This window comes from Apiospora phragmitis (assembly GCF_038363925.1).
Source record: "Apiospora phragmitis strain CBS 135458 chromosome Unknown utg000006l:1.0-5683423.0:1.0-5690449.0, whole genome shotgun sequence".
Lineage (NCBI taxonomy): Eukaryota > Fungi > Ascomycota > Sordariomycetes > Amphisphaeriales > Apiosporaceae > Apiospora > Apiospora phragmitis.
In genome coordinates, this window is record NW_027117404.1 from 2,305,115 (window position 1) to 2,319,769 (window position 14,655).

The window sequence follows — 14,655 nt, forward strand, 5'->3', positions numbered from 1 at the left end:
AACGCCAGGCACTTAAGCCCATGCAAAGCATTGTGCCTTACGCGCCCTTTGAGGACGAAGCCTTCAAGGGCCATCTTGCCTACCTTACGTGTTCTAACGATGAATGCGTTCACTTCCCCGCCCAGAAGAAGTTCTTGGGCGCGGCAGGCATCCAGGTGACGGACGAGTTGCCGACAAGCCACATGCCGTGGTTGGAAGCGACTGAGGCCACGGTCGACAAGATTCTAGGATTGGTGGAGAAGGTCCGGATGTAGTCGGGAAGAAATGCATGGCTGATTCTATTTCTACGAATGGATGGATAGTGCGACAGATGATGAAGTCAGACAATTTCCTTCTACTTGCTCTTCTATACCATCACAATATGGACATGTTGAGGCTTTAACTGCACAACATACTAATCCGTAACATTCGACCTATTGTCTTGGAGGAACCTTTCCATAATTGCCAGTGCCTTCCCGATCTTCTCTGCCGAGATCGAAAAGGTTATGCGAGCCCAACCGCATTCGCTTTCGCCGACTGAGAACTTCTGTCCATGCGCGAAGATCAAGCCAGCTTGGGCGAGTTTATGAAGCATCGCTTTCTCCTCGTCCACATTCTGGCAGTGGGGGCCAAGTCTCGCAAGGACAAACAGCCCATGGTCTGCGGGGGAGATAGCGCACTCCCATCTTTGCCAACCCGTCCGTCATTTGACAATACGCCGCACCGAGGGCTTCTGAGTTCTGTCGGAGCAGATCAGGCAGTTGGGGAGCGCCGAGGATAGACCGGGCCACGACACTGGTGAGCGACGAAGTCTGCCAGTAACTGGCCAGTCCAGACCCGAGGCGCAGCACGGGGTTTGCCTGGGAAACAATACAACCCTAATGGCGAGGTCAGATCAGGTCAACCGAAACCCCCTCCATATAGTAAAGTGAGTGTGCTGACTTGCTTACCATTCGGATTCCGCTGCAGCCAAAGTCTTTGCTCATACTCCAGACCATGTGGACCTTGGGTGCCATGGCAGCGACAGCAGCAGCATCGCCCATGCCATCTTCGTCAAGCAAGGCCAGCACTGACACGAATGGCTTTGGTGCGCGAACAGCAGAGCCAGTGATTGTCGAAAGGGCGTAGACCTCGTCGCTGATGAAGTGAAGGTTGTGCGCGTGGCAAAACTCGAGACAGTCACGTAGGACCTCACGAGAGTAACATTGGCCCAGAGGGTTGTTGGGGTTCGTTACCACGACAGCTTTGATGTCCTTTTGCCGGTTGGCGGCAGCATCATATGCGTGGCGCAACGCCTCGATAACAACACCGGCTTGGGTAGCTGTCTCGAGATTGGAGACCGTCGCAATAATGGGCGACACATTGGCGTGGATCAAGAAGTACGGGCTGAACCCTTCTGAAGGTGGAGATGTAGATATGTGGTCAGCAAGATGTTTCTCTCCATAGATTCAGAGGGAACGGGGACGGGAACGGAGAGGAAGAGGGAGTGAGTAGAGAAAATTGGTACCCCAACATGGACCGAGGACGATGGCACGATCTCCTGGCTCGCAAATGCTGCAGAGCAGGGCATCCAGCGCATTCCCCGCCCCGGAAGCCGTGATGATTTGGTCCGGCAAGATCGCCTTTGCGGGATGGAAGTAGCGGTTGAAGAAGGAGGCAAGAACTTGAAGGAGTTTGGGGTCACCACCAAAGCCAGCAGGATACGCTAGATCTTTCGGTGCAAGCGAGTCATGGATTGCACCCTTTGCCAGAGCGAGGAATTGCTCTGTCAACAGGCCATTCTCCGCAATCGACAAATCAAGACTTGGAATGTCTCCGGTTGAAGGACCGTGAGAAGCTGCAACGCTTGGCAGTATGGCTTGGAGCTTTTGGCCCATCTGGGTAGAGACGTTGCTGAAATCCATGCCTCCCTAATTCGACGCTATGATGGAGATGAATAATGCAACGGAGGAGAATTCAGCTACAGATGCAAGTGATGGTAGACCTTTTGGATAATTCGTGCCGACTGTGACAGAAGCAGGCCCAAATGCATCAAACCACGATGTTGCGGACAGTTGGGAGATTCTACATTCGGTTACTGATTACTAATTATAAGATGACATCTATTTTCAAAGCTTGCATGCGAGATAAAGGGGGGTTGTTTATTGTCACCCTTCTATGGCTTTAGAGGAAAACATAGAGGGCAAAAATAGGCCACAGACCAACACAGAAAGTAGCGGTGACCCCACGGAAGGACTGCGCCTCGGCGCCGGGGATATCTGGGATGGTGTATTCGTATACTCCGGACTCCCGGGTGCGTCTCAGCTTCAGCCTTTGGGCAGGACTATCAGGATAAGGCTATCCGAATAGAAAGGTTGCTGACTGCAGGAAATATCCATGTTAACTTTTGTCCTTGCTAGGATTTAAAGGATTTGTGACTATTATGCTGACTGCAGGAGATCTGCATAGCTGAAAAGGAGAGAGGCTTAGGCGCGCACTGTGTTGCAAGTGGTGGCGTCGGTGGTGTTGTAATATCACTTATCTATGGCGCAATTGTATAGGAAGGAATCTTAGCTAAGATAGTTCTGCAAAAGGACCCAAAGGATCGGATCTATATGATCCTGCCTGATTTGTAATACAGGGATTCTTAGCCAACGCAAGGAAGAACAAACCCACCAAGTTGTCCCGGTCGATGGGCGTATCGTATTATATGCGCCTAGACCACCAGTGTCCGGAGGAACTGTAGCGGACACGTCACATACCCCAAGGTAGGTGAGCGCTCGCCGCTACGCACATCACATCACATCACCGCCTCGCTATCGTACCGGCACGCCTGTGAACCCTACTTGGCCACGCGTTACCCCCAGAAGGAGGCCAGTCACCCCTATTCTTCAGGAGACGTACCTGGAGATGTACCACATACCTCCTATTACTTTGAAACACCCTCGCGTATTCTACGGGCTTCATCACGAGGCAGCAACGTGGTGTTGGTTCCGCTCATATCATATCTGAGACGACCTAGGAATAGAACATGAGTGTGTACTAGTCGGCATTGAGCCTTTTTGGGGATTTCTAAAGGATCTTCAAGGGTGAAGAGGGGTGCAGAGTATCTGATTAGCAATGAGAGAGCGAAGATAAGCTAAGTATATTAGACCATGTTGATTCTGTTGACTCTGCAGAGGAACAGAAAACCCACCAAACACACCACATTATCCCCTCTCATCTTCTATTCTGTGTTGAGCGTTCGCGTTGTTCGTTTTTATTTCCCCTGTTCCATTCTATTAGCCAATATGCCTTCTCTGGTTTTTGAAGAGGGCCCTAAGCCTCCTAAACCTGTTCTCAGCAGGAAGCAGCTCTTGCCTCACATCGTTGATGGCATGGCTGTCACCAGACCAGAAGCTGTATATGCAGAATATCCTACCAATCCCGAGAGCTATGCTGACGGCTTCTCCAAGCTCACATACGGGGGCTTCGCTAACACTATCAACGGACTGGCCTGGTACCTGGACGAGAACCACGGTCCTGGGAACGACTTCGAAACATTGGTCTACTTCGGGCCCAATGACTTCCGCCAGAATGCTCTTGTGCTGGCAGCATGCAAGGCTGGCTACAAGGTATGCTACGGAAGCCCATGAGAAATATAGCTGTCCACTAATAAGTAAATAGCTTCTGTTGTGCTCGCCACGCAACACCCTGGCGGGCTACAAAGCACTATTTGACGCCCTCCGTGTCAAGACTGTCCTGTTCGCCAAAGATGCCCATTTGCCGATTGTAGATACCATCAGGGCCGAATACAAGCTCAGGCCGCTGCCCATCCCCTCCACTACCCAGCTCATCGATACCAAGTACCCCCACTACCCCTTTGATAAGCGCTTCGACACTGCTCGCGACGAGCCCCTTCTGGTCTTGCACACATCCGGCACCACGGCCATTCCTAAACCCATTGTCATTACTCATGACTGGGTGGCAAGCTGGGTGCAGGCACTGCACCAAGAACCGCCGCCTGGGACCGTGACCCTGGACGTTCTGCACCAGGGGAACCGCGTCTTGGTCATGATGCCTCCCTTCCACGCGGGCAACCTGATGCCCACGCTATTTGACGCCATCCCCAACCAGTCGACCGTTATCTTCCCACTCCCCGGGGGCATCCTGTCTCCTGATCACTTCCACGAGCACTTCGTCGGCTGTCTGCAGGGGGCGCAGCCAGACATCGCACTCCTCCCCGCCGGGTTCATTCACGCCATCGCCCGGGACCCGGCCCTGCTGCACCTGGCAGGCAAGCACCTCGAGTATCTGTTCTACACGGGGGGCGACGTGGCCGACGTCTACGGCAGCGCCGTCTCGGAGCGCGTCAAGCTCTTCAACGTGAACGGGTCGACCGAGCTGGCCTCGTACGCGGCGCTGCGGCCCGGCGGGCCCTGGGACCGGTCCCTGTGGAAGTACATCATGCCGCACCCCGTGTCGGGCGTCGACTTCCGGTGCCACAGCTGGGACGGCGGCGACCCCAAGTACGAGGCGGTGGTGGTGCGGAACCCGGACCCGGGCGACGTCCAGCCCATCTTCGCCGTGTTCCGCGACCGGCGCGAATTCCGCACGGGCGACCTGTTCTCGCCCCACCCCAGCGTGCCGGGCCTGTGGCGGTACCGCGGCCGCGCCGACGACTGCTTCGTGCTGGTGACGGGGTCCAACATCAACCCCCTAACCATGGAGGAGCACGTCGGCGCCCACGCCGAGGTCAAGGGCGTCCTCATGCTCGGCCAGCGCCAGCCGCGGCCCGGCCTGCTCATCGAGCTGGAGGACGACATCCAGGCGGAGGAGGCCGCGTTCATGGGGAGCGACCCGGAGCGGCGTGCGGCGCTGATTGACTCCCTTTGGCCCGCGGTCGAGCGCGGCAATCGCGAGTATTACGACCTCGCCCGCGTCGCCAAGGATCGCATCATCTTCACTACGCCAGATCGTCCAATGATGAGAACGCCCAAGGGCACCGTGAGAAGGAAGCCCACGCTGGACATGTATCAGAATGAGATTGATGCCATGTACGACTCTGCTTGACAGTATTTCCTTTTATTAATTTCTATGGTGAGGAACAGACTAGTGCTACGTACTTCTCTTAAAACGGCGTTCTACTTATCTAGAAACTAGCAAGGGTATTCATATCGAGCTGTTTGTTCAGATGTTCCGTTTCCCAGAGTTCCGTTTTCTTTATGCAAACTTGCATAATAACCAACTGTGAATTGGTTGAGTGTAACTTGGCAAAAGCGGCGGGTGCGCCATACCTCATCGGTAAGGGCCCCACGTCGACGTTCCTACTTGCAAGATAACACGGCTCGCTGCATCGAGACAAAGCTGACAGCTTACCGAGCCCGAGAGGAACACAAGACCAGCAGACTGGGTTACATAGGTAGTCGAAGTGCGTGGGGGGGCCGGTTGCTTCTTTCGCCCGTTGGGCTTGGAGTTTGGCGCGATGGAAGTGGGAGCTTGACGTTTACCTTCCTGTCAATCAAACAGGATGGGCGATGGCAAACGTGGCCATGATACCCATGAAGAAAGTCAATCGCGCACGCCGAGAAGGAAGGAAACGAATGGCACGCGATCAACATGCCGACATGTACACACGCTTCTGCTGCCAAGACGGGCTACTATGGGGGTTATAGGCTAGCCAGAAAGCTTGACTTCAATGTTCTTGGTTCTCGCTCCGTTCAGTGAGTGTGTTCAGTCCAACCTACCCGGCCTTCATAATGTCCAGTTGGTACTTCACTTTCTCCGGTTGATTATTTAACGTCGGTTCGTACATGTATTCAGTATCCACGACAGGCCCGATCGATCCAATAGGTTCCTTTACCTCGACACGGGATGCTGTCCCACTATCTGATAGGCCGGAGTCTGCGAGCGACTATCGGGTGCGCCTGTGAAGATTAGTAGGAAGAGCAAGTTCCTGTAAGTACTTACTGGTAGAAGAGATGAGCGCAGGGTCGGAGCTGGCCTATGATATCCATCACACGGGGCTGACATCCCTTCGATCTACCTGCACGCTTATCTAAGTAAACATCTAATCCCAAATTGGGAGGTTGTTTTGTAGCATGACGATAGGCAAAGGGAGGGAATTGTTCGATCATGAGAGGGAGTAACCTTAGGTTACTTCCATCAATCCTTCGGCCACCTAAGTTTCAGTACCATGTGACCCTTCCCCTTCCATCATTCAAGTTTACCTTGCTTCAAGTAGCAGTAGTACGCTTTCATCTGCATGCACCTTGCATGCACCTAGCATACACCTTGCATGCACCTAGCATGCACCTAGCAAGCCGCAAGACTGCTTCTGCGGGAAACTTCCGGTCAATACAAGACATGATGCATTTTCTATTTTGATAATTGCTTCATCTCATTCTAGCTACCACCTATGGATCAAACGACCTAGTATTCACGTATTTCTCTCGTCAACGTCTTCACCAACAACCTACAACCTACAAGCACCTCCACCTAGTTTGCCTACCCTGCATTCTTATGCTCTACACCACCACTAGCTCCGCCATTTCGCTCTGCTAGCCAACATGTTTGGCTTCAAGAAAAAGAAGGACGCAGAGCCACACCATGTCGTCGCGCTTGATGGTGCCGGCGATGCAGCTCCTCCTGTCGGCGGCAACAAGAGTTTTGGGAAGGCCATCATCCCCATCATTGCTTGCGGTGCCGGTCTGTTCTCCGACGGATACGTCAACAATGTGCGCAAATTGCCTGCAGCGCCTATTCAGTGAATGAATGCCGTAATGCTAACTTGGCTTAGGTCATTGGCTCCGTGTCGCCTATCTTCACCAAGCTGTACGGCGACGAATGGACCAATTCCAACGCCAAGCACTATGTCAGTGATATCGCCTTTGCTGGCACAGTGGTGGGTATGCTCATCTTTGGCTACACCTCCGACCACTGGTCTCGGACGGGCTCGCTCTTGGTTTCGACTATCATCTTGATCATCTTCACTGCTCTGGCTGCTGCTTCATACTGGCATGGCGACACCATCGGCATGTTCAACATTTTGACTGCGTGGCGCTTCTTTGTGAGTTCCGGCAACGTTCTACCATCCCAAGCCTATCCAACTAACCACCATCCGTCAGGTTGGAATCGGTATCGGAGGTAAGCAGAGCCAGGAGAAACGGTAAATTATGTGACTGATTGTTTCATAGGTGAATATCCAGCAGGCAGTGTCGCCTGCGCCGAGTCGACTGGCGAGCTCAAGAGCGGCAGTCGCAATGCATGGTTCATCCTGTTTACCAACAGTATGATTGATTGGGGTAAGACATCAGCCCTTCAGTTATCACATCTACAACGGGTCGAACAAGCGGCCTGCTGAAAGCGACGCGAATGTATTGGTGACCAGAACGCTAATCATGACGGCATTAGGCTTCGTTTTCGGTGCTTTCATACCTTGTAAGTCGAACAATAGACAAGTGCGCAGACTCTGTTAATCTAACATGATCTAGACGTCGTAGCTGCTGCGTGCCACAACAACCATCTGGAGACCATGTGGCGAACACCTCTTGGTATCGGTGTCGTCTTCCCCCTGGTACTTTTTGTACTCCGTCTTAGGCTGAAAGAGCCCGAAGAATTCAGTCGCGAGTCCATGAAGAATACTAAAACACCTTACTGGCTTGTTCTGAAGTATTATGGCTTCCGGCTGTTTGTAATCAGCGCTGTCTGGTTCCTCTACGACGTAAGTTTGTGCAAATAGCTCGTCTAGCTATATGATGCATCGGTTTGGCTCACTTTATATGGTCACAGTTCTCTGCCTACTCGTTCAGTCTGTACTCGAGCACAATCGTTGCCAGTATATATGGTGGCGAAGGTCCCTTCACTACCGTATTTGGATGGAACACTGTGATCATGCTGTTCTACATTCCCGGGACGATGCTGGGCGCCCCTGTGAGTGACAGGCTTGGGCCGCGATGGACCTTAATCATAGGAGTCGTAGCCCAGTCTATTGTCGGCTTCATCATGGCAGGATGTTACGCCAAGCTCGCGCAGCCCAGTCTTGTTGGGGCGTTTGCTGTCGTCTACGGCCTCTTCTTATCCTTCGGTGAACTTGGTCCTGGAAACAACATCGGTCTACTGGCTTCCAAGACGTGCGCAACCGGGGTTCGGGGACAGTACTACGGCCTCGCTGCAGCCGTGGGAAAGATTGGCGCCTTCGTTGGTACCTGGGTTTTCCCTTATATCCAGGCAGCTGGTGGTGATGATGTCACCAAGCAGAACCAGTATCCTTTCTACGTCAGTTCAAGCTTGTGCCTGTTGTCTGCGGCGCTTGTTTACTTCCTAGTCCCTGAGATTGGCCAGGATACCATTGCCAAGGAAGATGCAGACTTCCGCGCCCACTTGGAGAGCAAAGGCTGGGACACCCGGCAGCTCGGACTGAGGGAAGGAGACTCGGCGGATACTCTGGAGAACAACATCGCCCCCATGGCAGATGGTAAGGATCAGACGTTCGCTTCCAAAGAAGCCATAGGCCATTAAGGAAATTCTTGGTCGCTACATGTGGCCTAGCACGGTCACTTCCATAACCAGGAAGCCCACGAAGGGAGAGAGCGAGTGGAATATATTCAGATGGTACTCTTATGCAGTCCGATGAACATTGAGATATACATTTGGAGCCGAACCACGATTGTGTGCACTTGTTTCCGCCCCATCCCCATCCTAGTTCTCTATGCGAGCTTTATCTTACTACGCTCAGGAAAGGAGGCCAAAGAACGTCAACATGACCTTGTCGTTGATGGCGGGCATGTGACCAAGACCCGCACCCATGTAGCCCACGACCTTGGAGCCGTCGCCGTAGAGGTATTGTGTGTAGGGCGAGGCGGGAACGTTGGCCACAGTCTTCATGTCGGGGACCTCGAGGACGTCGCTCCACTGCTTGAGGGCTTCCAGGGCGCACTGGGGCCGGACCAGGGCGTCGGCGTTGCCGTGCCATATCATCATGCGTGGGCGCTTGCCGGTGTAGCCCGGGTACGCGTTGCGGACGAAGTTGCCCCAGTCGGCGGCCGTGTGCTGCAGGCCCTGGGCGCAGGTCTGGTTGGGGCTGAAGGGGGTGGCCGAGGGCGCGCCGGCGAAGCATGCGAAGGGGGTGCCCGACGTGGCCGAGCCGGCGGCGAAGACCTCGGGGTACGTTCCCGCGATGACGTTGGTCATCATGCCGCCCGAGGAGGAGCCGAAGACGTAGACGCGCTCCGGGTCGGCCGAGTACTTGGTCAGCGTGTAGTTGACCATCTGCACGATTCCCGTGGCGTCGCCGCCGGCGCCGTGCGTCAGCGACGCGGCGTTCTGCACGTCCCAGCAGTTGGACATGTGCGGCGTCGACGGGTAGATGAGGATGAAGCCGAGCTGGTCTGCGTACTGCACCGTCGGGCGCGTGCCGGAGAACCACTGCTGGCCGGAGCCGCCGCAGGGGTGGAGCTGTTGTTGGGGGTCAGTGAGTACGTTTTGCCTTGCTTGCTACCACTCCTTCTTCTTCTTCTTCTTCTTCTTCTTCTGCTGCTGGGAGGGACTGGGACTACTTACGGCAACGACAATGGCGGGCTTGGTGGCCAGCTTGTCGGGGACGTAGATGTACATCTGGATTTGCGACGGGTTGGTGCCGAAGCCGGTGACGGCCTGCAGGGAGGCGGCCATGGTCGCGGTGGCCGCGAGGGCCACGGCGAAGAGGGAACGGAACAACATCTTCTTGTTCGGTGTTTCTTACTACTTCGACTTCTTTCTTCTGTTTCTCTCTCTTTTGCTTTTATTCCCACAGTATGCTGTTTCTGCTGTGCTGTTCCTGAGTTCTATTCCTCCTCTGCGAGGAAAGGGCTTCCCTATATATACACATAAGTATGCATTGTTGTTTGTCGACCTCCTCGTCCACAAATAGGACCCCCTTACTTGGGCCACTTCATGCTTCTTCCACGTCTACCATCCATCCCGGTAAAAACAAAACGTGGCATGCAAGCGTCAAGAATAGCTACAGGAAAGATCCGGTGTCAACAGCCGCGACCCCGTGGCGCGAATTGGCAGAGTCGCAGGCTCGGAGGGGTTGCTGGATTGGGGGACGGCGCGGAGGTCGTGGCCAGGTTACCGGGTAAATCCAATTGGCTGATATGCCTTCTCTTTTTTCTCTTGCTGGGACTACGCAGCCTCTCATAACACGATCTCTAGGCGTCTTCTTTTGTTTGCATGTCATCGAAACTTGTCCACGTTTGCTCACAGTTGGAGTAAGCAAACGAGGTTGGTTGGTCATTCTCCAACCCCCCTTTTACTGTCCTCGATTCCAGTTGAAATGGGTTAGCTCTAGGAAAGATGGCATCCGGGAGGCAGTCCAGCACTATTTTGACAACACCCCCAGCATCCCCAAACCGCGACTACCCCCTGCCTGTCAATAAATGATCACATATACCCGGAGCTCCTTCAGTACGAACTTAGCTAAGCTAGTAGTTTCTTATCTTGGATGCATCAATCAAACTGATGTCTCTCCCTCTCCATCCCCCCCTTAATAGACATGCGCTGCCGCCATAGTAACAAGGAGAAGCAGAAAAGGCGCCAATGGTGGTCTATACTTCCTGCATGCACCCCACATTGTGCCCCGGCATATATAGTACAATTATCCTCCCTTGGGTGTCATTGGGCTTGCAGCGTGCATACGTGCATGCTGTCAAAGTGCCGCCTGCCGTTCCCGGGCGGAGCTGTGCTGTCAAAAGCCAAATGAGATTGCCATCGAATCGGACGCATACCACGGCTTGGGGATTTATCTCACATGCCAAGACTGCGTATAGCCCTCCCTAAATATCCCTAATCCGACACGGAGTTGGCCAGTGGTAGCAGAAGTAGCAGGAGCGCCTGGTATTACCACACAGCCTGGTTCGACCCCTCTCCCCCAATGCTAGGAGGAGAAAGTGGAAAACAATACATCCATCTCCGGACATCGCAGCCGGATGGTTGGTCGTAGTCGTCATGTCCCGGGACCGGCAGCACTGGACGGCAGCGCTTCGGGAGACCAAGCCGCTTTGTAACAGGAAAAGCTAGCCCACATAGTGAGAGAACTAACATGAGAACCGCATGAAACCGTCGATGCAATTCTCCTTTCTCGATTCAACGGACTTGTCGATCATATACCAACCCTGTCCACGGAAGCCAAAGCCGCATTCTCTCAACCCGCCTTACCCGACTTGCTTTAGTCCTTAGGGCCTAGACTGCCCGGCCTGGCCTCCCGTGTGTAAGCTACTTACATAGCCAGGCCCTTCTTGCTCGTGATACTGAAGGGCATTCATTGCTCGGGTCTATGTGATAGCGTGTATCGCGATACCCAACCCGAGAGACCGAGAGAGCGAGGTGTCTTTTTCAATGACCGGGCAACGTGATGTGCCCCTTTCACAGGCGCTCCGGCCCCAGGAGCTTTTCTTCACCGCCGCCTCCTTCCAGGGACACGGATGAAAAAGACGTCCGCTAACCAAGACCTGACAGTCTCTAACCCAGTCTCCCGATGGTGAGTCCCGAGAAGGTGATTTGGTCTCTAGCTTTTACCTTGTAAGCTTGCCACGATTCCCCTTCTCACCCTCCGTACCCTCGTTTCATCTTTTTACCTCATCGACATCTATTCACACCCTCGGGATGTCATTGCGTCATCATCGCCGCCGCCAGATATCTCTAGACAGATGAGTTGTTGACCCAAGGGACTTGAACAGATCTGTGCCACTTTGTTCACTATTCTGCATACGAGGCATGGCATAACGTGTCCGGGGAATCAAACAGATCCACCTCTCCGATACTTTCTAACTGTGACGTGCAATACGAGGTGTATCCAATACATTCCAACACAACTAGGATTAACTACTACGGAAAGATGGAGAGCAATGTTCTGAACTTTCTCTATTTTTTTTGTTTAGGTCAGGGTATGTAACAATGCAGATCTATCAATGCAAAAGTAGCTTAGAGCTCGTCGTGACCAGAGGGCTCGTCGTCCTCGCCACCGGGGGCAGAGCCACCGTACAGCTTGGAAGTGATGGGGTAAGCCACGTTCGAGAGCTTCTCCTTCTGCTCCTCGAAGTCCTCAGCAGTAGCCGAGGAAGCGTTCTCGTCGAGCCAGTCAGTGGCCTCCTTAACGGCATCCATAATCTGCAATCATGTTAGTGAAAAGTCAGCTGAGTAAGTGATGGAATTAGTGCAACTTACGGTCTCCTTATCCTCCTCGTCGATCTTGCCACCGAGACCCTCCTCGTCGTTGACCTGGTTCTTCAGGTTGAAGGCGTAGTTCTCAAGACCGTTTCGGGCTTCGATGCGCTCGCGGGTAGCCTTGTCCTCCTCGGCGTACTTCTCGGCCTCGGCAACCATGCGGTCAATCTCATCCTGGGTGAGACGGCCCTTGTCGTTGGTGATGGTAATGGATTCTTGTTTGCCAGTGCCCTTGTCGTGGGCAGAGACCTTGAGAATACCGTTGGCATCGAGCTCGAAAGAGACTTCGATCTGGGGCTGGCCACGAGGAGCCGGGGGAATGCCGGTAAGCTCGAACTTGCCCAGGATGTTGTTGTCCTTGGTCATGGACCGCTCACCCTCGAAGACCTGGATCAGGACGACGGGCTGGTTGTCGGCAGCAGTCGAGAAGATCTGGCTCTTGCGGGTAGGAATGGCAGTGTTACGGGGGATAAGCTTAGTCATGACTCCACCAGTGGTCTCGATACCAAGAGTCAATGGGTTGACATCCATCAGGACAATATCCTCAGTACCCTCCTCACCAGACAGAACACCGGCCTGAACGGCGGCGCCGAAAGCGACAGCCTCATCGGGGTTGATACCCTTACTGGCCTTTTTGCCGGCAAAGAACTCCTCAAGAAGGGTCTGCACCTTGGGGATACGGGTGGAACCACCAACCAGGACGATGTCGTCAATCTCCTCCTTCTTGAGCTTGGCGTCATCGAGAACCTGCTTAACGGGCTTGAGAGTGCGCTTGAAGAGATCCATGTTGAGCTCCTCGAACTTGGCGCGGGTCAGGGTCTCGGAGAAGTCCTTGCCATCGAAGAAAGCCTCGATCTCAATGCGGGTGGACATCTGCGAGGACAGAGTTCGCTTGGCCTTCTCAGCCTCACGCTTGAGCTTACCCATGGCCTTGAGGTCCTTGGTGATATCGACGCTGTTCTTCTTATTGTACGACTTGGCGAAGTGGTTGATGACACGCTGGTCGAAATCCTCACCACCAAGATGGGTGTCACCAGCGGTCGCCAAAACCTCGAAGATACCATCCTCGATGGACAGCAGGGACACATCGAAGGTACCACCACCGAGATCGTAAACAATGATGTGACGCTCACCACCAGTCTTATCAAGACCATAGGCGATAGCGGCAGCAGTGGGCTCGTTGACGATACGGAGGACATTGAGACCGGCAATGATACCGGCGTCCTTGGTAGCCTGTCGCTGGTTGTCGTTGAAGTAGGCAGGGACAGTGACGACGGCGTGGGTAACCTTCTTGCCCAAGTAGGCCTCGGCAACCTCCTTCATCTTGCCCAAAATGACGGCAGAGACCTCCTCGGGGGTCAGCTGCTTCTTGCTGCCAGAGACGGCAACCTCGATGATGGGCTTGCCGGACTTGTTGATGACCTTGTAGGGGAAGTGCTTCAGATCGGTCTGGACTTCCTTCTCCTCGAACTTGCGACCGATGAAACGCCTGAAGAAAGGACGTGTTAGTGTTGTCGCAGACATAGAGAGCTTCTCAACTTGAACAGAGCGAATGCAACTTACTTGACATCATAGATGGTGTTGTACGGGTTGCCAGCAGCCTGTTGTTTGGCTGCGTCTCCGACCAGACGCTCCTCCTCGGTGAAGGCGACGTATGACGGGGTAATTCGGTTACCTTGGTCGTTGACGAGAATCTCGACCTTGCCTTTTTGCATCACACCGACACAAGAGTAGGTAGTACCAAGATCCTGCAGAGCGAAACGAGTCAGCAGGCAGAACAGCGACGGGACTCGGGCGGAAGCCAGAAAGAGAGCGGAGGATTCGACTTACAATACCGATGACAGTTCCAAATTCCGAGGCCTCGTCAGCCCGCACCGTCTGGACAAAGGCAAGGGGAGAGAAGAGAAGGCAGATCCATGCGATCATGCCCAGGCCCAAGGCCCACGAGCTCTGAGAGCTGCGCGACATGGCGGGGGAATATGTGTGGGTGGTTTTCGAGCCGTCGACAAGCAGGCAAATAAATGTGTAAGTGGAGGGGGGATATGGGAAATGTAGATAGTGACCTATCAAGGCTGGAGCATGTAGAAGCTCGAGCTGACTTTGGTCGTTATGTTGCAGTCTTTTGCACCACTGGGGAGTAGTGAGAGATGGGGGAGGAAGAGTTGAACAGGTTCGCAACAGCTCTGGAGAATTCCCTTATGTAGAGATTCAAGACGGTGCTGCCCTGCAAAGTGAATACTTGTCCAGTTGTTGCCAGATTTCCAAAAGGCCAGATTTTTGGGACTAGCCAGGCTAGTGGTTGAGTGGACTAAGGGACTGGGAAGGTTAGCCAAGCACGGACCATGTGGGGACAGAAACCCTCCAAATACATATTCCGTTGGTTATCGAAGACTGTGACTGTGAAAGTGAGCCATGTTGACCAGTGAGTGGCATTGAATACATTGAATACAATGCATTGAATGCAGTGAGCAATGAGGCTGTAATTGTGAATGCAGCATGTACTAGACTTGCAAT

At 53.7% G+C, this 14,655-nt stretch overlaps 5 protein-coding genes across 5 annotated transcripts; 2 read left to right on the forward strand and 3 right to left on the reverse strand.

The window, feature by feature from the left end:
• Window positions 1-109: 109 nt before the first annotated feature.
• PG994_005967 (uncharacterized protein) lies at window positions 110-1,883 on the reverse strand (the record flags this gene model as incomplete). Its single annotated transcript, XM_066857376.1, has 5 exons — window positions 110-272; window positions 396-595; window positions 660-839; window positions 930-1,375; window positions 1,499-1,883. 5 exons carry the CDS (start codon window positions 1,881-1,883, stop codon window positions 110-112), a joined length of 1,374 nt encoding a protein of 457 aa, XP_066716645.1.
• Window positions 1,884-3,248: 1,365 nt separating this feature from the next.
• Window positions 3,249-5,010, forward strand: PG994_005968 (NRPS-like enzyme; the record flags this gene model as incomplete). The annotated part of the gene is made up of 2 exons (XM_066857377.1): window positions 3,249-3,572; window positions 3,625-5,010. The coding sequence occupies 2 exons, from the start codon at window positions 3,249-3,251 to the stop codon at window positions 5,008-5,010; spliced, it is 1,710 nt and encodes a 569-aa protein (XP_066716646.1).
• A 1,496-nt stretch (window positions 5,011-6,506) lies between these two features.
• PG994_005969 (Major facilitator superfamily transporter) lies at window positions 6,507-8,457 on the forward strand (the record flags this gene model as incomplete). Its single annotated transcript, XM_066857378.1, has 7 exons — window positions 6,507-6,674; window positions 6,737-7,006; window positions 7,065-7,083; window positions 7,134-7,241; window positions 7,351-7,377; window positions 7,431-7,660; window positions 7,729-8,457. 7 exons carry the CDS (start codon window positions 6,507-6,509, stop codon window positions 8,455-8,457), a joined length of 1,551 nt encoding a protein of 516 aa, XP_066716647.1.
• A 213-nt stretch (window positions 8,458-8,670) lies between these two features.
• PG994_005970 (alpha/beta-hydrolase) lies at window positions 8,671-9,657 on the reverse strand (the record flags this gene model as incomplete). The annotated part of the gene is made up of 2 exons (XM_066857379.1): window positions 8,671-9,393; window positions 9,499-9,657. The coding sequence occupies 2 exons, from the start codon at window positions 9,655-9,657 to the stop codon at window positions 8,671-8,673; spliced, it is 882 nt and encodes a 293-aa protein (XP_066716648.1).
• Window positions 9,658-11,898: 2,241 nt separating this feature from the next.
• Window positions 11,899-14,109, reverse strand: PG994_005971 (glucose-regulated protein; the record flags this gene model as incomplete). The annotated part of the gene is made up of 4 exons (XM_066857380.1): window positions 11,899-12,084; window positions 12,142-13,630; window positions 13,705-13,889; window positions 13,972-14,109. The coding sequence occupies 4 exons, from the start codon at window positions 14,107-14,109 to the stop codon at window positions 11,899-11,901; spliced, it is 1,998 nt and encodes a 665-aa protein (XP_066716649.1).
• Window positions 14,110-14,655: the final 546 nt, after the last annotated feature.